This window comes from Trichogramma pretiosum, unplaced genomic scaffold (genome assembly GCF_000599845.2).
Source record: "Trichogramma pretiosum strain Unisexual culture from Peru unplaced genomic scaffold, Tpre_2.0 scaffold69, whole genome shotgun sequence".
NCBI classification, from domain to species: Eukaryota; Metazoa; Arthropoda; class Insecta; order Hymenoptera; family Trichogrammatidae; genus Trichogramma; species Trichogramma pretiosum.
This window is the reverse complement of record NW_019641608.1, coordinates 41,058-67,395: the sequence shown is the minus strand read 5'-3', so window position 1 is coordinate 67,395 and position 26,338 is coordinate 41,058. Positions and strand designations below refer to the sequence as shown.

The window sequence follows — 26,338 nt, the reverse complement described above, 5'->3', positions numbered from 1 at the left end:
CCTTTCCTTCGAGCTTCGCTCCTAAGTATGTGTGTCGATGTATTAAATTCGCGTTTCGTTTGTAATTTTTTTTTGGCCATACCAAAAACGAAGAGTCGCAAAAATTTGGCAGTCAGCAAAGAAAATGCCTTGAGCGAGCTTGCGCAAGCACGACGAAAGCTTCGTCATTTTGTCGACGCTGCCTGCGCCTAGCGCGCCTTGACGAGCGAGGAACAAAGACATTCCCTTGGAATCGAATGAGTGAAAAAAAAGCTTAAGCCTTTCGCGAAATCGCGTAAGATTTCTCTCTCTCTCTATGACGTCGTAAAAATTAAAGCCCTTTTGAGATCTTTCACGGTGGGATCCGGCAATAATTTTTCAATGTAATCCGCGCCGTGCGTTAAAGAAGGCAAGAGTACGTAGGTATAGGATGGTCGCGAGCCTCGAGCGATGGAAATATAATTAAAGCCGCGAGTGTGTCGGCGGCGAGAGAAAGAAACGAGAAGAAAATCAAAGTTATGGCGTGGTAGTAGTCGTAAGAAGAAGCTGTGCGCTGCGCGTCGTTTTAAACGAGAGAGAGAGCGAAAGAGCTTAACGTCAGGCTCGAGCTTTCAGCTCCTCCTCCATCTCTTCCGACTAGATATCACAAAAAAAAAACACGAGTCTTGCGCTCGACGTTGACGCGGGGCGCGCGTTGTTCTTTGTTGCTTGCCCTTTGACTCGTATCATCATCATCATCATCCTCATCCATGGCAGTAGGCGGGAGGAGGGCATCACAAAGAGCGCGTCGGACTAAAAGAGAGAGAGAGAGAAAGATTTTAGCGTGTGCTCGCTCGCGTGTGTATTCACCTATCTACCTACCTAGCTACGTGCAGCAGGCAGGCAGGTAGGCAGGCAACGGAGCACTGCGCGCGATTTCAGCGCACCACTATACGTACGTCTCATTTGCAATATTTAACGAAGGCAAAGACTCACCCGTACGAAGCCGACTGTCGCGTACAGGCAAAAGGTGCAAACGGGCAAACGACTCTTTATGGCCATATAGCCAAAGTCATCATAGCGAAAAGAGACTATTTTATAACGATCTTTTTTTTTGGTTTTTTTCCCCGCGTACCTTTTCTTTTCGAAATTTGACGAAAAACCCATGGACGCGAAGCCCTTCTCATCATTATTTTTGTTACCCAACCGTTGTTCAACTGATTCGAGTGTAATACATCCTCCAAATGCAATCTAACGGGAGCACAATTAATCATTGGCAGCCTCGCAATGACTCGGTTGTGTCGACGCTTCTCGAAGGTCCTCCGTCTACGTGGAAAGAAATTTTTTAAGCAACGTCGAGTCGAATACCCTTTGATCGTTGCTCAGTTATCTATTACAAGGCAAGTGTTGGCTACAAGAGACATAACGTGCCATCGAAAGTAGGCTGCGGCCGTTGGGCGATGGCTCGCTTCTGATTAAATATATTCTTAATCAGGGGGCTTGTCGCACGAACACAGAAAAAAAAAGATACGGTCGTCGTTGGCTAGGCGCGTTAATAAATTCGCTCGAAATGAATGTCTCTCCTCGTCGTCGTCGTCGTATAAGGAGTAAAAGCGTGCTAAAAGTACGCAGGCGAAGCCATCAATCTCTGCTTACACGTGTAGCACCAACTAGAGAGAGAAGTGCCTTGGTATATACGCGCGCACGCTGTACTCGGGGGCGAGGAAGAAGTATCGAGGCTGTGAGCTGCACTAGACTCGCAATATAAGGGACTCTGTAGTACTACTCTCGGGGAGCGACGTCGACAGTGACTAACATCGGGTTGCTGCGGCCGAGTACCCGTTACGTCAGCGGCGACGCGACGAGGCCAAAAGAGAGAGAGACTGACTGCCGCAGCAGCACCACCATATAGATACGCAGTAGTAGTAGTAGTAGTAGTAGTTACTGCGAAGGGGTGTGAGGTGGCTGTCGCGCAGCCCGTCGAGCTCCGCTGCTCTCTCTCTGTGTGGTATGCAATTATACTGGCCGATCGAGCTAGCTAGCTAGCTAGCTAGACCAAGACGAAGCCAGCCAGCCAGCCGACAGTCGTGTACGGCGCCGGCGGATGCGAAATTCGCAGGCAGCCCTCGACGAGCAACTTACCCTCACTCTCGCTCTCTCTCTCTCTCTCTCTCTCTCTATCAATAATCACGAGGATAATGCATTTTCAAGCTTTCAACGCGCTAACTCGATTGCGGTGCTACTCCCTTGCAGTGAGTCGAAGAGCTTACATCTTGCGAGAAACGTCGTAAGTTTTCACTCGCGGTAGTTCCGGAGCTGGCACTTCCACGGCAAAGGAAAAGCTCCGGTGATGGGCACAAAAATGAGCTTTTAAACGCCCAGTAAACTAGCTCGAATTCTTCAATTTTATCAATTCTTTTTTTTCAACGTGAGATAATTATGCAAGTCGTTGCAAAAAGAAATTTCGAAAGTCTTGAATAAAATCTCAGGTAGTGGGGCGCAGCTCATGTCGCAGAGCATTCGAGCTGCGCCGGCGTTGTTGAATTAATCAATGCCTCGTTAAGCGCAACCAGCACCCAAAAAGCGAGAAGAGCTGCTGCTGCTGCTACTGCTGGCCATGGTATATACAACCGATATAATTTACGATTGAAATCGAGCGTATAGCTCTGGCAGCACAAGCTCCTTCCTCGCTCGACAAAAAGCTCGCTTGGAAAATCGAAAAAAGCTTATTCACAAGTGCAGCGGCACGGCTGTATATAGATATAAATATATATTTATATGAACCGGAGGAAGCAACTCGTTAGAAAGCGATCGATCTTGTGCTTGCTCTCGCTCGCGCGCGCACCACCGGTACGGCTTGCTTCGTCGTAGTCGTCGTCGTCGTTGTCGTCTGTGAAACGCTAGGCTTTGAAGCCGAAGGAAATGTCGTCGTCGTCGGCGTCTTTCTAGACTCGCTAAAATAGATTAAATCTGTCAGTAAAGTTGCGCACGGGGGAGGAATTTTCACGGCAGCCCCGGCCGCCGGATGAATGCAACTCGACGTACACGTATACCTACCTATCCTACCTTATACTAGCCTCGATGCTGCTGCACCGCTACACTCACTGCAGTATCTTCTTCTTCTTCTTCCTATACTACTTTTTCTTGCGGTTGCTGCTAACTCTGCTTCGGCTCTGAAGGATTTCTCTTGGCTCAAAAGACGAGCTTGCTTTACTATTACTTACGAGCTTTGATGGAGCGTAAGGTATACAATGTGTGTGTGTGTATCTGTGTGCTGAACGTCAGAGGCCGTGCGGTTGAAGCTGCAGCACCTATGTATTTCTTGAGTAAACGAATTCTCTACGCGCTTCCATCGATTATTTTCATGTTCGATGGGATTTCCTATCAAGCAAAATGTCTCTTAAGTGATTCGAGGCTGACGTTGGAAAATAGACAAAAAAAAGGATCTTTGATCCATCCCAGCAGGTAATGGGATTTGTTACATTTTGTTGTTGAGTTGGAGTTTATTTTTAATTAGTTAGAGCATCTGTCGATGTATTTTACTTTTCGATTTGAAAAAATGAGGACGATATTTTAAGTTTCTTTAATTTAGCCAAGAGTGAATAAAATTGAAACTCATTGAAAGGAAGCGAATACAAACGCATCGTAGTAATTTTAATACCTATTCCAAATGGAACGAGTAATGAGTATTTTCCATGGCGCGTGGCTGCTTAGTTTCGCACAAAGTACAATTGTCATTGATTCACGGAAAAAGATAAACGACGCTGATTCCGGCCGAAGGGAGAGAAAAGTCGCAATCTCCTCCGGCAATTAATTCGTGGAATGACAAGTGAATGCGAGCCACTTTTACTGCTCCGAGTGCTAACACGTGTGTGATGCTGCAGATGTATGTCATAATTATTAATTGCTGCTGCACGTGTCGAGAGCTGCTATCGGAACAAAAGACATTTCCATATTTACAACTTGTTACAAGTTATTCGAATTCGAGGGGTGATGTTTTTGCAAAATAATCAACAGATAAACTTTTTGTGTATCGAAAAAAGAAAACTATTTATTCCTTCGTTAAAATTCACAATTTCGCTCTTTGAGCCATTCGCGTACGAAATTTTCTAAAAATATTTTATCCTATATAAACACAGTTTTTTCGTCGATGCTCGAGCTGTGAAAGCCGACAATGTTCATACTCGAGAGTTTGATCGTCTCCTTTCAAGCAAACGAGAAACAAATTATTCACAATTATTAAGGAAGATAAATTATCAAGCGCTAAAACATTGCACATTTGTCCATCTCAAACTTCGTTTCGATTTACAAAGAAACAACCACACTTATACTTTACATCCTTGTAGGTGCGTATTCAACTATATAATATCTAGACGTAACTATACTCGAAAACTACACACTGCTTGTAATTCATAAAACTGTCAGATTGGATAAAATAGAAAATTTAGCTAAATAAGGCTAGTTTTTTTATATATACAAGTAAATATAGTGTATATCAACCTGCTATTAATCTGAAACTTACATATGGACAACAGAGCTTTAAGAAATCCTAATGTCTCGTTGTTGATATGTATTGGATTTAATCCTTTCAGAGCAGGCTATATTCACTGTATATTTAAAATAAATACTGATATGTACAATTTTTTAACAAGTTTTTAAATGAAATTTAAAATCAAGTCTTTTGGCTCTCATCGAAAGTATATATATATACAATTATATATATCACAGCTTGTTGTAGACGAGTTGTCTGACGTCAGTAGCCCATAAAAAGTCGAAGTGATTGAACTTCGGGTCGTCAACTTTGTTAACATCTATAACATTTGGTAATTCTTTGGCCAAACTGAAGACATTCTGCAACAAGAACAAAAAAATTAATTAATTCTTCAATTCTTGATCTCTTAGTCATTTAACATTTTCATTGTAAATACTTACGTCTGGGTAGGCGATGTCGTCGTTATCGGCATACCAAATGGTAACTGGTACCTTAACCTTGGACAAATCATATTTTGGCGGCTTGGCCGTACCATACTTTTTAAGATTTATTCCCACGCCGTAGTCATATGCCGCAAATTTATCTGAAGTAAATAATAATGCAACGTATTTATAAGAAATCATTAAAATGATAATCAAGATAGTAAACATTAATTTAATATCAACTCACGAGTATTATAATTCTGATTATAATGATAGACGGTATACTTGGAAACTCCAGCTGGGAAATGCTTCATTACATGAGGTAGCAGTGTCTGAAATCAGAAACGAATCATTTATTAATTTTTATTTTGTCGAAAAGAAAAAAAATTATTTGAAAAAAAATGTATTACCTGATTGAATCTACTTTTATCGAGTCCAATAGTTGAAAACAATGTAAAGCAGATTGGTTGAAAGAAGCTACTCTCGTCGCACTGTTTTTTACCCAGTTCAGCCGCCATCGCTGATTGGGGTAGCAATTGTTGAAATTTAAAGAACGTAATAAATTCCTGTCGACAGAGGCAAAAATTTGATTTATTTGACCGAATTAACGAGGAATAAAAATTGTGCAACGATCGTAAAATGTGTAAAAACCTTCAGCGCGTCGAATATCACATCCATGACTTTGAGCATGCTTTTCAGAGTCGAGCCCCACTTCGCTACCGGAGCTATGTGGTACATTTTGCTGATTTTCTGATTGTATTCCGGGCGCTGGGACAACAATACGTAACTTATCGTCGTGCCCATCGAGTAGCCGTAATACTCGAGCTTTTGCGAGTCAGTCATGTCGAGTATCGTGTCAATTATGGCTGGTAAGTCGTAGATACCCATCTCGTGATAGCTGTAATCGGGGAAAAAAATTTTCAAATGATTGTTTAATTTAATTTTTCCCATCATGAGTTATAACGACTGTTTGGTCGTTTTTTCGTTACAATGAAATTAATAACTGTAATGTTTCTAATAACGAGACTGATATCCAAACGAAATAAATAGAATTACATCTCAATGTCTAGACCTTAAATATTTCGTTGGTTTTTAAATTTATGTGGCAAAACGATATCGATTCAATTGCTCGTCAGGCTTTGAAAATAGTTTTGCTTTTTCGAATTAAAATTTGATGCATATTAAATTGGCGAGGATAATTTTATGGCAATATTCGTTCACTGACCTGAATTCCCAAAATTGCTCTTCGGCCGGGTCCAGTTTGACATGAGCCCGAGAATACGTATTTCCACGAGTATTTCCAAGCCACACGTCCTTGCCTTGGTCAGCGAGTAAAAATGCTTTAACAAAAAAAAAAAAAAAATCGATCGAAGGTCAGCCTCTCTAAGTTCTACACGAGGAGTAGTGAAAATAAAAGAGAAAAGAGGGAAAGGTCCCAAAACTTACCAAGATCCTTTTCGGGACCCATGAGGATCCAACTGTCGGACGACAGCAGAATGCCGTGCTGCAAATAGACGGCCGGTTTCCCGGGAGCTTTGGGGCTCGATGGGCTGCCGCTGATTCTGTGCAGCGTCAATATATAGCCATCTTTCGTCGTCACTTTGTACTCCTCGGCCGTGTAACCATAATTTTCCGCCAAGCCGATCTGCAAATTTTCCCCGATTTCGAAGGGTTCAAAATTAAAGATAATAATCGTAATATCGACGATCGTTATACAAAGTATACGCGCTTCATCTTGAAGTAATCTGTTGACTTCTTTGCGACTCGAACGGGGCCGATAATTATTTGCTTCGTACTTTTACCAAAAACGCCAGATCCGTATCGTTATTATTGGCTTAAATATAAACTGGACATCATTGTGTCTCGGTCGGCGCGATAAGTCATCTGCGAACGTAATTCGCGCGCGTGGACTATGGAAACTTATTTAAACCCATAAATAACACCAAGAGAGTCTCGGTCCGTTTTAGCATACGAGACGAATTAACAGTTACATGTAACGCAATGCTCGCAGACGGAGATCATTTAAATGTCGACACGTGTAGCCCAGTTCTCGCGCTCTTTACGCGCGAGGCGATGGCTCGAAATTTAAAAAATTCAAAAAATTCGGGGAAGCTTGATTCAGCATAAAAAAAGCAAAAAATGTTGATGAAAATATGTAACTCACAAAATTGATCATTTGATAGGTGTCGGAGTCCCAATCCTGAGGATCCATCATCTCGGTCACGTGCTCGATGGGCATGTCGGCGCAATAAAAGTGGTTGAAAATCGGCACGGTCATCGACCACACTAGTCCCATCGCGGGAAACACGAACCAATTCAATACAGTGAGTTTCATGTTGATTTGCGGATCGGCCCACGCAAGCGATCAATTTTTGTCAAAAAAGTAATAAAATTTTCCTCCTTGGGGTGGGACGACTACGACGACGACGACGACGACGACGGCTATGGACACGACTTACTCGCACGCGGCTGACTGACTGACTGACCGATCTCGGCGGCGAGAGGCAATGTTTTGATTTTCGGACGTGTTTTGGTCACGGCACGCCGAAGCACACAGCACAGAAGCAGAAAGATAGAGAGAGAGAGAGAGCACCCCAGCAGCACAGCTGACACTCTTAAATACTATTGAAAATTTATACAACACGTCGAGTCGTTATAAAGTCGGAACTTGTTGCCACTGCCCCGCGCGCGCGATCCGTAACGATCATAATATTTTGTATTATAATGTATCTCTCTCTCTCTCTATGCTCTTCACTCTCCCTCTTGACGTGCGTGTGAGTGTGCGTTAATACATATTTAATGTGTGCGTCGATATTTACATAGATGTGTGTATGTTATAAAGTCACACAGTGGTGTATAGTACCAACGTGCTGCTGCTGGCGGCGCGTGTGGATGAGAGATATACACACGCGTGCGAACGCATTACCCCCTCTCAAATGTTTGTCTCTCTCTCTCTTTGCCCTCCTCTCTCTCTCTCTCTCATTCTCGTATGTGCTTTCGCGACGGTCTATCCGGTCTTTGCCGTTTGGCTCCTTTTCTCGAGTCCACGTGCGGCTGCCACGGCAGAAAACAGAGACTCGCAAAGATAAGAAAAAAAAAAGAAAAGAAAAAAAGTTCATTATCGCCCGCGCGCGTTCCTATATCGAAGAGAATCGGTATAAGAGAAGGTAGGCCCGTTCGCTAAACGAACTTAAAATATCATATAGGTGTCACTCCGAGCCGAGAGCAGTACGAGCCGGTATCGAATGTGGATAATTATATGCGGGTCTACGTTAGTGCAATTCGAGCGGCTCGCCGATATCGTTACTTTGATATACTTTAATAGCTGTGGACACTGCACACGAGGCATTTTTTTTTTTAATAATAATAATTATCTATAGGTCGAGCCGGGGTAAACTCGCCAATGTGTCTCATTACTGTTTTTGCTACTGCCTCGCGCGCCACGAGGTCTTGCGTAATTTCGTAATTATAACGCCACACGCAGCAGTAAGTAAGTAAGTAAGTAAGTAAGTAAGTAAGTAAGTAATCGGCGATCAGTGTCAGTAATTTTTCCGTTTGATGTTTTGCCTCGACATATAATATAATGCGTAATGCAGTAAGTAATCGGCCACGCGAGAGGAGATGCCTCGACTGCAAAAATATCGTCCTATCTCTGTCCGCGATGCGCACTCGTACATAATGCGCTTGTGCGAATCTATCTCATTCATATTATATAGGCGATGTCGTCGCTCCTGAGCGATGTGCCGCGGCACGTGCGCATCTATACGCGAACGATCTCGACATCCGCCAATCGATCCGCTGCTGCTACCAGTGCACATGGAGAGAATGTGTGTGAGAAAATACAATGTAAATCGAGGCGCGCGTGCGACCTCGATCGTCGATGTGCCTCGATGATGATGACGAAGACGACGACGATAACAGCTGCTGTTACTGCGCTAATCATCGTCATCAATCGCGACTCGACTCGACGACTGCATGTGCGCCTCTTCTCCGGCTGAACTTTATTATTATTTATAGTGTCAACGACTGGTATATCTCGGCTGCTACTGCCGACGCGCATATAAACAGCCTCCTTTACTTTCCACCGAGTATAGATCCTATACGCTCTTTCTTTGCGGCGTCTGTCCGGCCCCGGCGCACGCGTCCATTTTAATTTATTCAAAATGAAAAAAATTTTTTTTGCTCCCCACTGCTTCTTAAGGAATCTGCTTATACAACGTCCGACCAGACAAGACTAACAATACATTTCGTATCCGATACATCATTCTTATTTTAAGATGAGGAACGTCGCGTGTTCTCTCCTCTATACCTCGTAAATAAACATCAAAAGGATATTTTGACCGAAACTTTGTCGCCCGCATCGATGTACGCTGTAATTGCTCCGTTTTTTCACCTATACACTCGAATGCGCGAGTACTTGCGCGCCAAGAAGGTGCGAACGGGTCAATAAACTATATAAACTTTGAGAGAAAAAACCTCTCGCTATATCGACTCACCACACGTGTTATCTCCGAATTACGAGATTTTTCGTCTCGAATCGCGCGGCAGCTCTATTGCCATATTAACGCGTGTGACTCACGTGGAGGCAAGTGTATAGTGTAATTTTTATCGGCACAGCACAAAATGACGTAGGAGCTACTGCGGAGAGTTGAAAAAAAAACTAGTAATAATCGGTTTTCGTCAATATCGCTGACATTTTTTTTTCTTCAAGTCGCTCTTGGGTGAAAATGAGGAAAAATGCTCGAGAGAAGTTACTATACACGTGCTCTCTCGCTGGTATCGAGATACACGTGTTGAGGCGCCCAATACTCGATAGAATGTAGTAAAACATCTATTACGAGCAATTTTTCATTCACAGTCGAAGAGAAAATAACAACGTTCTTTTTATTGCTTACTCTCGTACAATCGCACGTAATCACTCAAGAGTTTTTCAGTTACATTATCATTTATCAAGTGCATGAATGACAGTTAACGATCGTATTTATTCGAAATATCGCGCGAGTGCATCTTTCTTTCCCGAGAGTGGACGTATTTTCAAAACGTAGCATTTGCATTACGGCCACACACACACATTCAAAAGTTCCGTAATACGGAATAAAGTTTTCGGTGCTTATTATCAATTAAAATTCATTTATTACATAACACCGTGGGCGCTCTTAATGCTCTTTTGATGTAACTGCAAAATTTCCGCGCGTACAGTTCGAGTCCGCACGAACGAGCGCTCCATTTAATTAGACTTTGGGTCAGAATTACGCTCGTTCGAGAGTGTGTTCGAAAAAAATTCTATGTAATAAAATTGTACGAAACGTATGAGTTTTTTTTTCACCGAGCACACATACAATAATTGTCAAAATTGATACGATCTTCGTTCGCGGTTGAATTAAAAATAAAATTAAACAAAAACCCGATGATGCAGATTAAATTCCCATTACATTCTGCGCGAAATAATAATTGTGTATGTGAATTTATCAACGAAGATAAGAAAGTAAACATTTCAAACATTGTCGAGAGCTAATTATCCTGAAATAAATCGCTTGATATAAATAACGAAAATAATTCGTTTTTCTTCTGCCGAAAAGAAAAAAAAAAATTTATAACCGATAAAAAAGTGCAACAACAAGAATGACAATTGAAGATCGTGTGTAGCTGTCGCACGCGGCTGCTACTATAATTTGTGAATTTTTTTTTTATTTCGTATCGAAGATAATACGATTTTCGGGCGGCGCGGGTCATTAGCGATAGCTTTTTCGATAAAAGTTTATATTTTGACTGCATTTCGGTAGCCTAGCGTGAAGAGAGACTATTTTTATCGTGAATCACGTTCTAAAATTGCCTTACATCACAGACGGTCAGCAACGCTCGAAATTCAATAAATTTCTCATCCGACGAGATCGAGTGGAAGTTTTGATTTAGACTGTCGATTTTATTTTAATCGAGATGAATATTAATTTCTCACTTGCTCGTTATTGCCCGGTCAACCGCACAAAATCGCAACCGATACAAAGTAGCTTTTTTTTTCAATAACGAGAAAAAAAATGCAAAGTAATTCGAACACCTATTCTTACAAGTTTGTGGAGGAGCTATTTTCAGTTGAAGTTGCATTTTATCGAACCGTTTCTTCTTTTCTTTTTATGCCGCGCGTGAGTTCATCGTGCAAATTATCGTGTATCGCGCAGAGAAGAACTGGGGGAAAAGAGTAACGAACGCTGCGGTGTGTGCGGTTCATTCGTTTCTTTTTTATATTTATATAACCATTATATTAGCATTTCGTGCAAAACAAATATTTGACACATGATATCATTACAATTTTTCTTCTTCCTGAATGAGCTTGTTGAGGCCTTGGCTCATTTCCATGAGCACGTCGAATTCGGTCAGGCCCAGGCGCCTGATGTTGCTGACGTCGTAGACGCCGCCGACGCTCTCGGTGTGCTCGCCCCCGGTGCCTCGTACCTTTGAAAATAAAAAAAGAAGAAGAAGGGGGTCAATTTTTTTTTAGCCTTTCCTTGGATGACAGAGTGGCCGCGATTTTTTAAACCCGAGCGCGCGCGCATGGCATGAGGGAGCTTAATAGCAATGGATGAATTGACGCAAATCGATCACGCACGAGAATGTGTAATGTAGCCGCGATTATGACTTTTTTTATTAATTTTATCGACTTTAATGTTAGAATTATGCCCATTATGTAAAGCAACGTAATGACGATTAAAGTTTATTGCGCAATCGTAGAGATTCACTAGCTCGTAAAGAAAAAAATAATTAATGATTATAAATAATCGGGGAAAAAGTCCAATATCATCGCGCGCAAGTTTCTTAGGCAATCGTCGTCGAGCATCTTTGTCGAAAATACTCGGCTTACTTGTAAACTGTATTGTTTGGCGATGTTCTTGAAGTTGTCCATGTCCTTGGCGAGCTTGGGCAGCTTGATGTGCACCGAGGCTCGGATGGTCGTGCCGAGATTCGTCGGGCAAAAGGTCAGATAGCCGAGGCGATCGTCGTGGCTGAACTGCACCTGCGACTCGAGCACGCCAATGGCGTTCTTGAGGCGGCCGTAGACGCCGCGCAGATCGTTGCCCTTCTCCATCGATATGAGCCTCAGATGGTCCTCCTCGCAGCACCAAGCCAGCAGCTTCTTTTCGGGATTATGAAAGATTCCTCGACCTGAGAGAGTACGACGAAAAAAAAACATAAGAACGCAACACAACTATGAGATATTTAAGCAAAATGATAATGTGCTGCTCTTCCAGAGTTAGAGAGAGAGAGAGAGAGAGAGAGTTTAATGAAACAAAGTGCACGTGACGGAATGCTCTTGGACGAAGAAGAGACTTGGCAATCAATGTTGCGTTTCAGTTTATCGTATCGCGCTGCTGCTCGTGTACGCGCGCGCGCCCGCCTGCCTGCCCTCGGATATTCACCAAGAGCCAAGAGAGAGAGAGAGAACACTGGCACCTACTCAGCTTGATTGAATATTTAAAAATTTAAGATAAAAAAAAAATGAGAGCGATTAAGATTGAAGAGAATGGAAGCCGAGTTTCCCCAGAAAGAGACCAAAAAGGAGGAAACTGTCGGGATGAATAGAGCTAGCTACGAAATCGCTGCTGCTTTGGGAAAATTCACTAATGACACGGCCTGGCGATGATGATTACTCGCGTTTTTTAGGCGGAGAGATGTTCAAATATTTGCTTTTAAACTTGTATGGGGATAAATTAGAAAAAGTCTCGGTTGTGAAAAATAATCAATTTGCTTTTAAAACAGACGATATCGATTAATTATAAGAAAATAATATTGATGCATTAAAATTAATCAAGCGCGAGACGAAAATAGAAATAATCGCTTAAAAATAATCGAAATTTAAATTAAAACTTTATTTTTAAATAATCACTTTTGCACTCTTTAAATAAACATACGCAACTTTTCAAATACAAATTAAAATTTAATTCATTTTACGGGTCAAAATCACCCAATACGCATAAATCACTAGAAGAGATTTTGCGGCTGCCGCACAAAAGCTTTACGTCTCTGTGTTTTTGCCTTTATGCTTTTTTGATAAGCGTGTGCGCGCGCGCGCGTACGCTCGGCGGTGATTCTCCTTGTATGTATGAAGCTTTCGAATCCAATTACTCGTAGCGATTTGCCGATTTTCCGGTTAGTGGATGCTTTTTTCTCTCTCTCTCTCTCTCTCTCTCTCTTGTAATCGAGAGAAAAGAAAAGTCGACCGGAGCTCTCTCTCGAGGAGCGGAAAAGAGACAGTGAAGCGATGATCGGATAATGGATACGATCGTATAGTTATATACAGAGTTTCATAAGAAAAACTCGTGGATTTTTTCCTCGTCGCGCGGAAAAGCTTCGATCGCTTCCAGAATGATAGATCTTCTTTGAAAAGAAATACACGTTGGGCGCTTTAACTTTTAAATATTTGTCCCTCTCACTGATATTTTTCACGAACGATTTTATAAATAAAAATAGCACGATTACGGAGATGACAACAGAATTAAAGCAAATCAAAGGCATTCTCCGCGCGAGATAGCGAAAATCGCTCGTCGAGTTTTCTTCCTTCGATGACCTTGGAGGGTAAGCTTTGCCAACGTTTAGTTTGTTAAGTATTATGAATTATCAGTTGCCGAGGAATAATCTTATCCATTAAAACGTAGAGAAAGAGAGAATTTCTTACCCCCGAGTTTAATCTACCTTATCAGCATCAGAAAGGAAACGCACTTTAAAAGTAATTAGAGATATTAATTTACGAAACAGCCGTGGCCAAAGCACAAACAATACAAAAAGTTTATAGCTTTCTTCGGCTGGGGGGCGGACGGCGAAAGAGAGAGAGAGAGTTAAGCCGGGAGCAAAAGTTTTACATCTTTCCGTTCAATTAAGTCGAGCTATATACGCTTGGCTTAAGCTCGTTATTATCTGCATCCCCGTTGCGTCTCTCTCTCTCTCTCTCTGAAACCCTTTGATACATCTATCGATGGAAAACAACAAATTTATACAAAAGAAAACGTTCGCGTTATTGCGTGAGGTCTTTTTATCATTCAGCTGCTCAATTTAACGACCGTCGTTTCAAAAAATCGTTGAAGAAAGTTTAGATTGCAAAAACGAATGAATGAAACAATCAATTTTTTTCTTAATTGCCATACGCGCAAAGCGGAAAAGATAAATAATAAAAAGTCAGTCATTATTCAGCGAGCCCAAAGTTTCGCGAGAGAGCATTAGAGAGAGAGAGAGAAATCTAAAATTTATTGCTACTTCAGTTGAATATAAAAGCGCGAGGAGTTAAGAGACGATAATGTCTCCGGAGACCTTTGCACTCGATACAACGAAATATCGTGGAGATTCACGTAAGCGATGATTTATTGCCTCTCGCGATAGGAGCGCGGCCAATTAATACTCGCGAGAATTTCATCGCGTTTATAAACAAAAGAAAAAAAAATAAACGCATGCGTAGGCCCCCCTAGTTTTTATACCTTTCGGCCAGAACTGATAGGCGTTGGCGTCCTCGAGGATCTTGTCGTCGTTCCTAAAGAGGAAGTGATCGGCGACCAGCTGCTGGCGCTGCTCCTCGGTCATCTTGTCCAGGCCGTAGTACTCGCAATTCAGCTCGGCCTGCTTCGTTCTGAAGGCGCACTTGAGCTTCTCCTGTATCTCCAGGTAGTCCTGCTCGGTCATGAGCGGACAGAAGGGATAGCCGCAGACGGACCTGGCGCAGCGCACCCTCGTCGAGATGACGTACTTGGACTCGGGGTCGATGCTGGGCAGCTTGGCCGGGTCGCCCCAGTTGCTCGGCGGGTGGACGTCGTTCTTGCAGAAGCCCACGTGATAGTCCGAGATGACGGCGTCGAAGAGCTCGGCGAACACCTTGTAGGCGTGCTGGTCGCAGGCGTAGAGGCCCACGTTGGACTCGGGATGGGTCAGGCCCGACTGGGCGCAGTCGAGCAGGGTGCCGTTCAAACGGGTGAAGTTTTCCTGTGATGCACATGCACACAACGCGATTATAGACAAAAAGTCGGGCGTCGTTTTTCATTGTAGTCGATGTACCTTGATGCGCTCGTAAAGGTCGCGAGTCAGGTATTTTTTCAGCAGCGACTTGCTGTCCTTCGTGAGGAATTTCTCGTACTCGCAGGCCATCTTCTTCATCTTCTGATTGCGGACTTTTTCCTGGTCCTGTCCCTTGTCCTTGGTGCATTTGCACTTTCTCTTCTCGCATCTCGACAAAGCTCCGTTGCGACTCATGATTCTAACGATAAGGTTTCAAAATTTTTTCAGTAAGTTTTAATCTTTTGAGGTTACGAGGAGACTTGAAAATTTAGGATGTTATGCGGCCGAAAGGTTAGCACGAAATGCGTACGCGACCGCCGCTGCCGTCCCTGTGTGTCTCCCCTCGTAGAGGCTCGCGTGTTTTTCGATCGATGTATTTTTTTTTCGATAAAAACAGACGAACGCCGAAAAGTCGCTCGACTCGCTCGAACTGTATATAAAAAAAAAAAAAAAAATTCATCCGACTTTTCGCGCATCGATTCGAACGATGTTTTTGCAAATATCGCATGGGGTCTCGAGCGACTGTCCACAAAACTTGCACGAAATAGAAATACAAGTAAATTTGTATTTTTTTCACAGTTATGCTCTTCGATCGATAGAACTTCTCTGTGTGCGGCTCTTTGAATAAAGAAAGCTTATTTTATGGTGTATTTGTATACCCACGTATCAACCCACGTATACATTTAATGTCGTTCGATTCACGAGCGCGTTCATCTCATTACACACGAGGTGACACTTTTTTTTCCTTCTCCCCCACACGCCTATATTTGAAACAATAATGACGTGAAAAAAGGAAATCATTTTTCTCTTGTGCATCCCTACGTAAATAATGTGTGCACGTGCAGACGCACTCACACACACATACATATTAGCTCGAACGAGGCAGCCAACCGGAAGTTACAATACATCATCTAGGCGACATACTGCGCGTCTTTTTTCTTTCTCGTTTGTATATTCTTTTGAAATATTCGCACGCGCGCACTGCTTTAGATGCAATCGAAGACACAGCTGTCATCAGTCTTACACCAGTCGAACCCGTATATAATGCAGTGGAAAAACATCGCAATTATGAAATTACACTCGAATTAAAGCTCGAATATAAAAAGCTCGACTGAAAAAAAGCACGAGACAAGATGAAGCGGTGTCGAATTTCTACCGAGCAAAGTCACATCGAGTTTTTACAGGTGTACGTAAAAATTGTCGCGTGCTTGTGTCGGATGCCGCGCTATTTTTCTCGTGCGCACTTTCGATGTAAAACGTTGTAAGATCGATCGAGCTGTCGTTAGATAAAAAAAAAGCCAGAAAAAAACTCGTGCATCGTGTACATTCGATGTACACGACGATTCTTGTCAACTTTGACGACAGTAGATTCATAATAATACATTATTTTTATTTTTGCACTTAATCGCCCGAGTCAATTCCAATAAATACGGTTAAAAAATGTCACACGTGCGAGCACTCGTCATAAAAGTTCGTAAGCTTATTTATTTTCATATACATATTTTTTTCGTCATAAACGCGTGTGCTCTCTTCTCTGTCAAAATTGATTAATATATACGAGATATATGAAAATAATGGATTCCGTAAAGACACAATACATACGTAAAATTAATTGGATATCAATCATTAACATATCGCGAATAAACGTCGACTAAATCCCGAAATCAAGTTATTAATTGCCGAGGCGAGACGAGAGTTTTGCGCTTGATGTAGCAGCCAATATTGGGTATAATAACAATTAGCGTAGGGCTATATAAACGACGATGGACCGTCATAACCTTCAACGTCTATTTGTTTATTTATAACAGACGCGTCATGACGTGAGTACGCGATAATAAATTATTCCCACAGGCTAGAAAAGAGTTCAAAATTTTTCGTTAAAAAAAATTATATCACATCGACGAGATCTCGCGCCGTGAGTCAAGTATCATGGACGACAACCGTTTGCACAAATATTACCGGAATCAGGGCTTCAGTTGGCGAACATTGGTGAGATATATTTCGCGAGATCGCAAGCTCGCAAAAGCACTCGTAAATAACGATACGCGAGGGTCAGAGGCTTTCGAGTGCGCACGAGTGAAATTAATTTTCGCTCGGCATCGTCGTCGTGCACTGCAAAGCGACAACTTTTGAGATGAAACGATGTTTTTGCCTCAGGTTTACAACTACCTGCTGACGGATCGATACTTCCGAGAGATATTCCATTTCGGGCCGTACTGCGGCCCGCTGACGGCCATCACCTGTCTGCTCGTTCTTCTGGTTCTCGTGTACACGACGACAGTAAGTATAGCTACGGAAGAATCATGAAAATCGATCGGTAAACGACGTCGTCATCGTCGCTCTTGCGGAAGGCCCAACGTGCATCGGAGCCCAGCACCCTTTTGTGTGTCAATTAAATGTGACGTGCAGAACAGCAAATGACCTAGGAGACACTTTGCAACCTGCACACAGAGCCCCTCGTTTTCTTCTTGCTTCTTTTTATTTATTTTTTTTTTTTTTTGTTGTCGTTGCACAACCAGCGAACGTGAGGAGGGCGAGGAAAAAAAAGAAGCGACAAAATACTCGAAACTCTAATTAATATACACAAGCGAATGCAGTATCTCGTTTTGCGATAAAACTAGGTCGACTTGTGTGCACATCTCGTGCGCTCGGATGCAACGACGACGACGACGACAATTTTTTTCTTCATCTTGCGCTGTACATACATACAACGTGTGTAATACACGCGATACTTTGTCGATACTCGTACTACTGCCTCTCGCACGCGCGGGATAGTTTTCTTTGTTCGAGTATATGTATGCGTGTGCACAGAGAAAGAGAGAGAGATCGATATCGAGCACGCTTTCTTGAATTCTCCGCAATCTTCAAAAAAGGTTCTCTTTTTTTCCGCTGCTGCAAAAGCTCTCTTCCGCAATCGCACAGAGGAGTAGGAGGAGTAGGAGGAGTAGGAGGAGGAGAGTAATGAAAAACTATTATTCCAAGTTTCCACAATGGCAATTAGAGAAATAAAGAAATTTTGCAAATATTGCGCTCGCGCTGATAAAAACTTGAAATTCTAACGAGCTCGCCACTGCCCCCCTTTTCTCTCTCGCATGAGAATAAGAGATCTTGATTAAACTTTAGAGAATAGTTTTATTTTGGAAAAGAAAGAGAGAGAGAAAAAAAAGCAAAATCGTATCGCCTTGGTCCAAAGTGGCGAAACTCATATAATTGGATCTTTCGAGAGACTGCAAAAAACACACACATTGTGCATTCGCAGACACAGGAGTCGTTAAATTGAAAACATCGGCTCACAAAAGTCAGCGCAGCAACAATTATGGAAAATTGAAGGCAGTAAAAGACACAGTTTTTTTATCTGTCATTGCAAAATATTAGATTTACAAAGCGTTCGAATAACACTTGGCCTGCTGTTGCAAACGCAAACACACGTATAATCCCTCTCGTGGTAGCGTGGTAGTGGTATAGACAACGGGAGCAACAGCAGCGGCGCGCGAGTTTAACCGTGCGTGCGGCGATGCACACGAGGCCGGGCGACGTTTATAAGCTATTCAGTGTTCAGCAAAATCATCAAGCCGCGCTGAATGAACTCTGGGGGCTGCTGCTGCTGTATATATGGATGAACAACAAAGAAAAGCCGGTGGCAGCAGCAGCAGCAGCAGCAGCAGCAAGCACACCTCGACGAAAAAATTGAGGCAAGTTTAAAAAAAGAAGAGTTTCATACATCACGAGAGAGAGAGAGAGAAAGAGAGAGAGGCAGAGCAATGGAAACTTTAATACGCCAGCCCTTTTATATGCTGCTGTTGCGACTGCTGCTGCTTGCATCGCTGCTGTAGACGTATGCAACACAGCAGCATATGTGTGTCAACAACTACCTGGTCTGTGCTGCTGCTGCTATGAAAAGGCCGCAGCACTGCACACATACACGTATAACCGCACCTGCACACGTGTGCAATGTTGCGGGGGTGGAAGGCCGATGTTATATTGCGCGCGCGGTGAGAGATTTTTCTTCTTTTTCTTCTTCGTCTTTTTTTCCAAAAAACTCGGCCTTTTTATATACGGCCTCTTATCGCGCCATCGCCGTGTGTCGGTGTGCGCATCGCCTCTTCGTATATATGTACGCAGTATGCAAAATTGCGTATGCGAGGGGGCAGAGAGAGAGAGAGATTTCTTCTCTCGTCTATGTATACGTGAATGTGTCAGACTGCATTTTTAAAAAGTAATATAGCACATGATCTCGTGCGACTAGCCTGGAATTGCCTCTCTTCGCTGGAAAATCTTTCGGGATTAATTCACGCTTCTCTGTGTCTCGCTCGAGTGCAATATACCTTTTTTTAACGATTAGCTATTTAAAAGTAAATGAGAAAAATTTCATCCTTTCGATCGAGTTTTCTTATTCAGTTGCTGCTTTGCTTTGTATTGCAGAGCTGGTCGATCTTCTTGGTCAACGTCAAGAGGTACAACGATCTTCGTGGCAGCGTAGAGAAGGTAATATCGTTACGATCGAGTTTTTTTTTGTCTAAACGTTACAAGCATGAAAGTCTGTCGTTGTCAGAAGGTCCCCACTCAAGACAGTGTGCAGCAGTTGAAACCTGGATACGTTTGTATCAACAAACACGTGAGTATTTTCCAAGCGACGATTGAAAATTAATTGAAATGATAATCGAATTATCGTTGCTAACTTTGCAGCTCATGCAGGCGGGCGTATTTCTCGACAAAACGCAAAAAGTCGTAAGTGAACAACTAAATCGACATTTTTCTAATCGACTAATTGAATTTCGAATCGTTTTTTTACGTCGATACTTTTTATCCAATAACACAGCTACTGAAGGAACAAATGGAAATTGACATGTTGAATAGCCGAATGAACAGCATTTTCGAGCTTCTGCAACCATCGGTAAAAATTTCCCTCCACTTCTTTTTAAAAATAACTCAATGATTTCTAGTAACCCAAATTTTGCATTTTATTCAATTTAATTTATTTTCAAGGAAAAATCCGGCTCAAAATCACACAGAGATATTTATAATTTCGATTCGTCTCTACAAAAAACGGAGTTCATCTAGGTAATGCTGCGAATTAGTAACGATTATATTGTTTTCAAAATGTTTCAACCTTTTTTATCAGAAAAATTAATGAAATTAAAAAAATAAATCATTGAGAAATGCCAAACCTAGATAGACATCGTAAATTTTCCGGAAAGTCTTAGTTTATATTCCCGTACGTTTTCGAAAAACAATAAAACGAAGACCTTTAAATATACTTAAAAAATCACTCAAATTTTAAAATTAATTTTATTTTGCGTAAGTGAAATAATTAGCAAACATATAGGAATAATAAATAATGGAAAAATGTCAGTGGTCAAATTATCATTTTAATGTTACTTTATAATTACAAACGAACAACTTTTTTCCCTTGATTCTTTCAAAGTTGAAATTAAAAAAAACTGAAAATATTAAATCATACTGAAAAAATGCTTATCGACATTGAGAACTCTGATCCTTTGCCGCCAAGAAAATATACCATAAATCTTTGTTCTTGAACGATTCGTCGATGATCAGTCTGCAGCAGAGAATCGGCAACTTGTAGCGCGTCAGCTTCAAGAAAGAATCCAGTGCCCATCGTCGAAAAAAATCTCTGGACAATTTCTCGCACAGATGATCTTCTTCGCGCCAATGTTCTGAGTTCTCAAACAATTTATGCTTAGCAAATAATGTCATGATCGTCGCGGCATCGCTTCGTTTCAGCTGGTATCCATTTTTCTCCAGATACCCGACGACGGCCAGGAGGCAAGACGTTAGGTTCAATTTAAAATCCATCGCATGATCAATTTCGTGAAGTTTCGATACCTCGAAGAGGTGACTCGCCCTGGGGACAACGAATTCAGACAGATCAGCCCCATGATCCACGAGTACATCGATCGCGACCGGCAAGAGATTCGCCACAGCCCATTGAATCGGTGTTAGACCCAATTGGTTCTTCGCATCGACCTGCACCGGCTGATGTCTTTCGTCGTTGATCGTGAAAAATAGATTCATCAACTCAACAGCTTCACTTTCACATTCGAATTGATTCTTTTTAGAATTCTGGCAAATGAAGTGCAGAGGAGTTAGTCCCTCGTCGTTAGCCAAATTGGGATTGGCGCCATTTCTCAACAATAATTCCGTCACTTTTTTGTGGCCATGTTTCAGTGCCAAGTGCAGCGGCGAATCGCCCGTTAGGTAGTCGAGGCAATTCGGATCCTGTCCGACTTCGAGAAATCTCTTCACGACTTGGTCGCAGCCAGTCATGCAGGCCACGTGGAAGTGCGTCAAGCCCATATCATCGAAATAATTCAAGTCGTATCTGTCGTATACTCGAAATAGATCAGCAACGAGGCTGTAATACTCGCGTTTAGCCGCGAGATGCACCGCTGTGGTACGATGTAATAGTGGTTTGCCGTCGCCACCAACGTCGGACTCGCCCCTGTAACCGTTTTCAATCACAAAATCTATGAACGATGAACTTCTGGGCCTACAATGCATCCTTGGGTTGGACTCCATACTTTTGACCATCTCATACTCCTCGATGAGAAGCCTGTCAATTTCTTCCTTTTTAAAAACATCTCGAAGATCTGGAAATTGTCCCTCCCAAGATTTGATCAAGTCGTCGAACTTATAGAGAAGGTTAACTCGTTCATGTGGAATCTCCCAATTGACACTTTTTCGTAGTTTCCTAAATGTTTCTAATTTTGATGGTGGATTTTCCATGATCGTGCTAGCTTGGCTGCGAGTTATGGGCACCTTTCTGCGCACTCACACGCAACAAACAATCGCTTGTAATCTGAGATATTTTTTACTCTTTCACGTAAATCACTCGTTGCCAATAGATGTGATCTCACTTTGTCGTTTGTACTGCGGCGTCGTAACGTGTACTGATCAATGTAATATGCGACTCGCACGAACACGCACAGCGCTACGATGAAACAGGCGAGCGAGAGAGAGACAGACGTATAGTATAGTACGGCATTGACGTTACAAAGGATTGAGCGCCGAGCGCAATTCGTCTAGTCATTTAGAGTTGCGTGCCGAAGTCCGGAGGGGAGGGGAGCGAGCTGACTCTCAGCAATTTAGGCCTTCCATTAATTACGTAAGGGGTTTTTTTGATTTTTCCGACCCCTCCCCCCGTCACGTAAGTGATTTTCCTGCCCCTCACGACATGGTGAGTAAGAAATTTTGACACCCCCCCTCCCCCCAAAGACCCTTACGTAATTAATGGAAGGCCCCTTAGTGCCGAGACCGACCAACTATTCGCGGAGTGAACAGCTTCTTGTGCTTGGAAAATCGAAGATGATTTCATCATTTTTAACTACTCAAATTCTTAACAATTTATCTTTTTTGGATCTTTAAAAAGTGCAGATCCATTGGAACCTACTTTAGAATTTTATTTATTCCATTACCGCAAAAAAGGTCTTGCTGGGTAATTTTTTTCAATTTTCCAATCTATTCTTATGTCTACATGCAATGACCCGATGTACGCACGTGTGACTGATTTTTTTTCTGTTGTATTTTACAGGTGCACGTGCATATTGAAAAATGTCTCGGTGTAGTTGAAAAACTTTTTGCGTTTCTCACTCGAATGTCTCGCGTCTCTCAGCAGAAAAAAAAGTACTTGGCAACGAGTTTGAAGATCCAAGCAGAGGCGACATTTGTCCCATGCGCTGCTGTACACGATAGCCCTCGAGCTTCAGTTTTCTTCTTTTTATTTTCTATAATGTATATTTTTTTTTATCGCGAAATCAAGTTTAGACGTGTTTTTTTTTCACAAATCTCTTCATAACTTTGCAAATTGTACAAATGACGAGTGCAATTTTTACGTTATTTTTTTCAGATGTATTTTATTTTCGGGTATCGTCGCTTCATTTTTTTGTCATTTTACGCAAACAAACAGTCGTGCCAGAGCATAGAAATTCACACGAAAACAACACGCACCGTACGCGCGAACGCAAAAAATCGTTGTAATTTCGTTTCGAAAAACAGCGCACAACAGTCGAAAATAACACTTGGTTACAGGTACGCAGAAAGAAAAAAAGAGAGATAAAAGAGACTTTGCAATGGGTTACTTTATATACCGTACGTGCCACCAGCAGCACCGCCACGAATTCATCATAATAGCTTATATATAGGGGGAATAGGGTTCCGTTGCACACACACACACGAGCGACAAAATTCGCGCACAGACGGAATGCATTAATCGTGAGCGAGCTGCGCCGTTCGAGTATTGGTATGCTTCAACAGTCGAGCTCTGCTGCTGCTGCTGCTGTGTGTGTGTGTGTGTGTGTGTGTGTGTGTAGGTACGAGCCTACCACGTGAATTTGTGCAGAGACGCGCCGCACGAAGAGTAAATCGAGCGAACGGAGTGTGGCAAATTGTGCGCGCGGCACAACCGAATGCAGCGTCTCGGGCAAAACGGGAAATTAGGCGTCGCACGCCTCGATTGCATCCATTCCCCTTCGCTGCCGACGCTGCTGTCAAATTCGATCGTTTACATGGAAGGCTAAAGCTACAGGTATGCATTAATATTTTAGCATTATCATCGTAAACAGATATAATCGGTCAAAAACGATACACGTCTCATCGCCGCAGTATCGTTTTTGTCAATTAGTGCAAAAATTTGGGAACACGTGGACATGCTTTGACAAAAAATTACATTTAGAGTGTTCAGAAAATCCATACATTTGTCCCTACGTCAATTGTTTGCAACATCTTCTTTTATTAAAATCATGGTAATCAAGTTATTAAGTATACCTTACTTCTAAGGTTGAAGTGGGGCGGAAATTAAAAAATTCAATTTTATAAGAGCAGCAGCAAGATGTGAAACTTCTTTTTAACGATAATTCAATTGGTTGATTTGCTTCAGCTTTAGATAAATTGTTCTTCAGTCGTTCGTTAATGAATGTTACATCTTACAGCTGTTCTTATACAGCTGATTTTTTGAAATGATTTGAAATTATTAATTGAACTTGTTTATTTTGTAGAAAAATCGATACTCATTTATTTATTCGTTTATTTGAAAGATACAGAAAATTTGTTACATTTAACAACGTCAGATATCAAAAAAGATACTAATGGGCCATATAGAACATCATCTTTTTTGCTTATGTTATTAATTTCATAATCAGAATAAAAAAAGAACCTTCTTAATTTTTACGACATTCATAGTGCATGCATTCATAGTGGAACTTTTCTAGCTCTCGCGAGCTAATTTTGTTGCACTTGATATTGTATTTTTTCCCTACTCTCATCGCTTTGTGTAGTGGCCGCCAAGCAAATGTGGTATAAATCTTTGTTACTCAGCCACTCGATGATCATGCCACAGCAGAGAATTGGCAGCCGGTAGTGCAAGCTTTGCTCCCAGAAAGGATACAGTGTCCAGCGTCGGAAAAATTCACACAGATGCAAGACACAAGCGACGTGGTGAGGATTATACAGTCCCTTAAACGTTTGCGAGCACTCAAACTTGTAGTAGTCCGTATATGTGAGTAGATTCGCTGCCTCTTTTGGTTTTAATTGGATTAGATCGTAGAGATACAGATTTGGGATTATCCTTATCTCCTTTGCTTTGCTCGTAAACTTCTTGTTGTCAAGTTCAAGATTGACGCTCGTGTCGAACGCTCCGTGCTTAGCGAACAGTTTCATGATCGTCAGGACGTTACCGAGTTCCAAGGCGTATCCTTTTTCCTCTAGGCACTCGACGACGGCCATAGCGCCAGACACCAGTTCGAAATTAAATTTATAATTAAATTTATAAAAAGTATAAGTAGGACAAGGTTTGAATCTCTAGTCGAAGTGACTCTCGGTCGGGAAAACGAAGCTCGACAGATCAGCCCCACGATCGAGTAGTAGTCGGACCACATCCGGCCGAAGACACGACACGGCCCGTTGAAGCGGTGTCTGTCCCAACCCATCCCGGGCGTCGATGTGCACCGTCCGCTGCAAGTCATCGCAGACCTTGATGAACGATTCCGCCACGCCATCCATGCCTTTCGATGTCAGACAAATCACAAATCACGTGCAGAGGAGTCTCTCCCTCGGCATTGGCTAGATTTGGATCGGCGCCCAGTCTCAGCATCAATTCAGCCGTCTTCTTGCAGCCTTCGGCGAGAGCCACGTGCAGCGCCGTCCAACCCTCGTTGTCCCGAGCATCGACCAGCACCGGACGATACCGCTCATTGCTCAGCTCGAACAACATCTTGGCCGTGCTCTCCTTGTAGATGATGTGCAAAGGTGTCAATCCCTGTGCATTGGCCGAATTCGGATCGGCATCTCGTCTCAACAGCGTTCGATGACTCCATTGAATCCGTGTTTCACGGCAAAGTGCAGCGGTGAATCGCCCGTTCCTGGCTGGATGCCATTGGGATCCTGGCCGAGCTCGAGGAATCCTCGAACGACGTCCTGGAGGCCCTGCTTGCAGGCCACGTGATAGTGCGTTAATCCAGATTCGTCGATGTAATTCACGTCTAATCTGTCGTATATTTTGAATAATTCAGCGTCGAATGAAGAAGCGATAGAAAGAAGATGCACTGCAGTGGCGCGACGAACGAGAGGCTTGCCGTCTTGATCTAGCGTGGGCTCGTCCTTGTAGCCGGTGCGAATTGCAAAGTAAATGAACGACGAGGAATGCCTCCACACGGACTCCTTGAGAAGCCAATCGATTTCATCGGGCCGAAAAATGTCTCGGAGATTCGGGAGTTGCTGCATCCAATTTTTGACCAAGGTATCAAGTGGACGGAAAAAATAGCGACGTTCTTCTTCAATCTCCCAGTTAATCGCTCGTCGCATGGTTTGCAATTTCTCCAAACGGGTTTGATCGACTTGGGGCATGTTTTTGCGCAGTATACACGCCAATGCAATCGCTTATAATTTGAGATATTTGCTCCTTTTCACAAGATTCACTCGCAGCGTCGCAACGGACAACTGCTACAACCAAGGCCGTAGCCAGCGGGCGGGGGATTTGGGTGTCAGAACCCCCCCCCCCCCCCCCCNNNTCAGCCCCCCCCCCCCCCCCGAAATTTGGGATTTTACCTTCTGTTAATGGTAACCCAAGCTACATAAGTAACCCGGGTAAACCCCCCGAAAAAATTTTCTGGCTACGGCCCTGGCTACAACTTTCACCGAGTGGGAGAAAGACAGAGATACAGTCGCCAAGTGACAGGAACGAGTGACCGTACAGTAGTCGCGCACGCACGTGTTACCCACAGACTCCCTAGTGAATTACTGCTTTTTGATAAGCTTCTTGGTGGCTCCGTTTGGCTACGTTGGGTTGTCAAAATTATCCCGATGACAACTGGATCTTATTGGATCGTCGCGATAGAAATTAGTGTCGCGCACCAATGAGCGAGATTGAAAGTAGAGGTTAGTAAATTAACTTGGTTCTAATTGCTGTCACTCCGCTTGGGAC

The 26,338-nt window shown here is 42.7% G+C and overlaps 5 protein-coding genes across 6 annotated transcripts; 1 reads left to right on the top strand and 4 right to left on the bottom strand.

Moving 5' to 3' along the window:
• Nucleotides 1–3,981: 3,981 nt before the first annotated feature.
• Nucleotides 3,982–7,474, bottom strand: LOC106648542 (lipase 3-like). Its single transcript, XM_014365493.2, has 8 exons — nt 7,037–7,474; nt 6,319–6,517; nt 6,098–6,212; nt 5,524–5,770; nt 5,283–5,438; nt 5,120–5,204; nt 4,891–5,033; nt 3,982–4,809 (listed from the first exon to the last, which is right to left on the bottom strand). The coding sequence occupies exons 1-8, from the start codon at nt 7,205–7,207 to the stop codon at nt 4,681–4,683; spliced, it is 1,245 nt and encodes a 414-aa protein (XP_014220979.1). The 5' UTR covers nt 7,208–7,474; the 3' UTR covers nt 3,982–4,680.
• Nucleotides 7,475–11,098: 3,624 nt separating this feature from the next.
• LOC106648497 (arginine kinase-like) lies at nt 11,099–15,297 on the bottom strand. Its single transcript, XM_014365423.2, has 4 exons — nt 14,905–15,297; nt 14,334–14,832; nt 11,729–12,030; nt 11,099–11,322 (listed from the first exon to the last, which is right to left on the bottom strand). Exons 1-4 carry the CDS (start codon nt 15,097–15,099, stop codon nt 11,173–11,175), a joined length of 1,146 nt encoding a protein of 381 aa, XP_014220909.1. The 5' UTR covers nt 15,100–15,297; the 3' UTR covers nt 11,099–11,172.
• Nucleotides 15,298–16,725: 1,428 nt separating this feature from the next.
• Nucleotides 16,726–20,113, top strand: LOC106648572. Of its 2 annotated transcripts, none has more exons than XM_014365535.2 (7): nt 16,726–16,893; nt 17,062–17,184; nt 19,327–19,389; nt 19,460–19,519; nt 19,591–19,632; nt 19,724–19,798; nt 19,891–20,113. In XM_014365535.2, the coding sequence occupies exons 1-7, from the start codon at nt 16,834–16,836 to the stop codon at nt 19,963–19,965; spliced, it is 498 nt and encodes a 165-aa protein (XP_014221021.1). In that variant the 5' UTR covers nt 16,726–16,833; the 3' UTR covers nt 19,966–20,113. The 2 variants fall into 2 exon arrangements, with proteins under 2 accessions (XP_014221021.1, XP_023314239.1); XM_023458471.1 differs by having other exon boundaries at nt 19,457–19,519.
• A 263-nt stretch (nt 20,114–20,376) lies between these two features.
• On the bottom strand, nt 20,377–21,648 carry LOC106648496 (ankyrin-1-like). The gene has a single exon (XM_014365422.1). The coding sequence runs from the start codon at nt 21,646–21,648 to the stop codon at nt 20,377–20,379; it is 1,272 nt and encodes a 423-aa protein (XP_014220908.1).
• A 3,229-nt stretch (nt 21,649–24,877) lies between these two features.
• On the bottom strand, nt 24,878–25,761 carry LOC106648495 (ankyrin repeat and protein kinase domain-containing protein 1-like). The gene is made up of 3 exons (XM_014365421.1): nt 25,491–25,761; nt 25,249–25,397; nt 24,878–25,174 (listed from the first exon to the last, which is right to left on the bottom strand). The coding sequence occupies exons 1-3, from the start codon at nt 25,759–25,761 to the stop codon at nt 24,878–24,880; spliced, it is 717 nt and encodes a 238-aa protein (XP_014220907.1).
• Between the last annotated feature and the right edge of the window lie 577 nt (nt 25,762–26,338).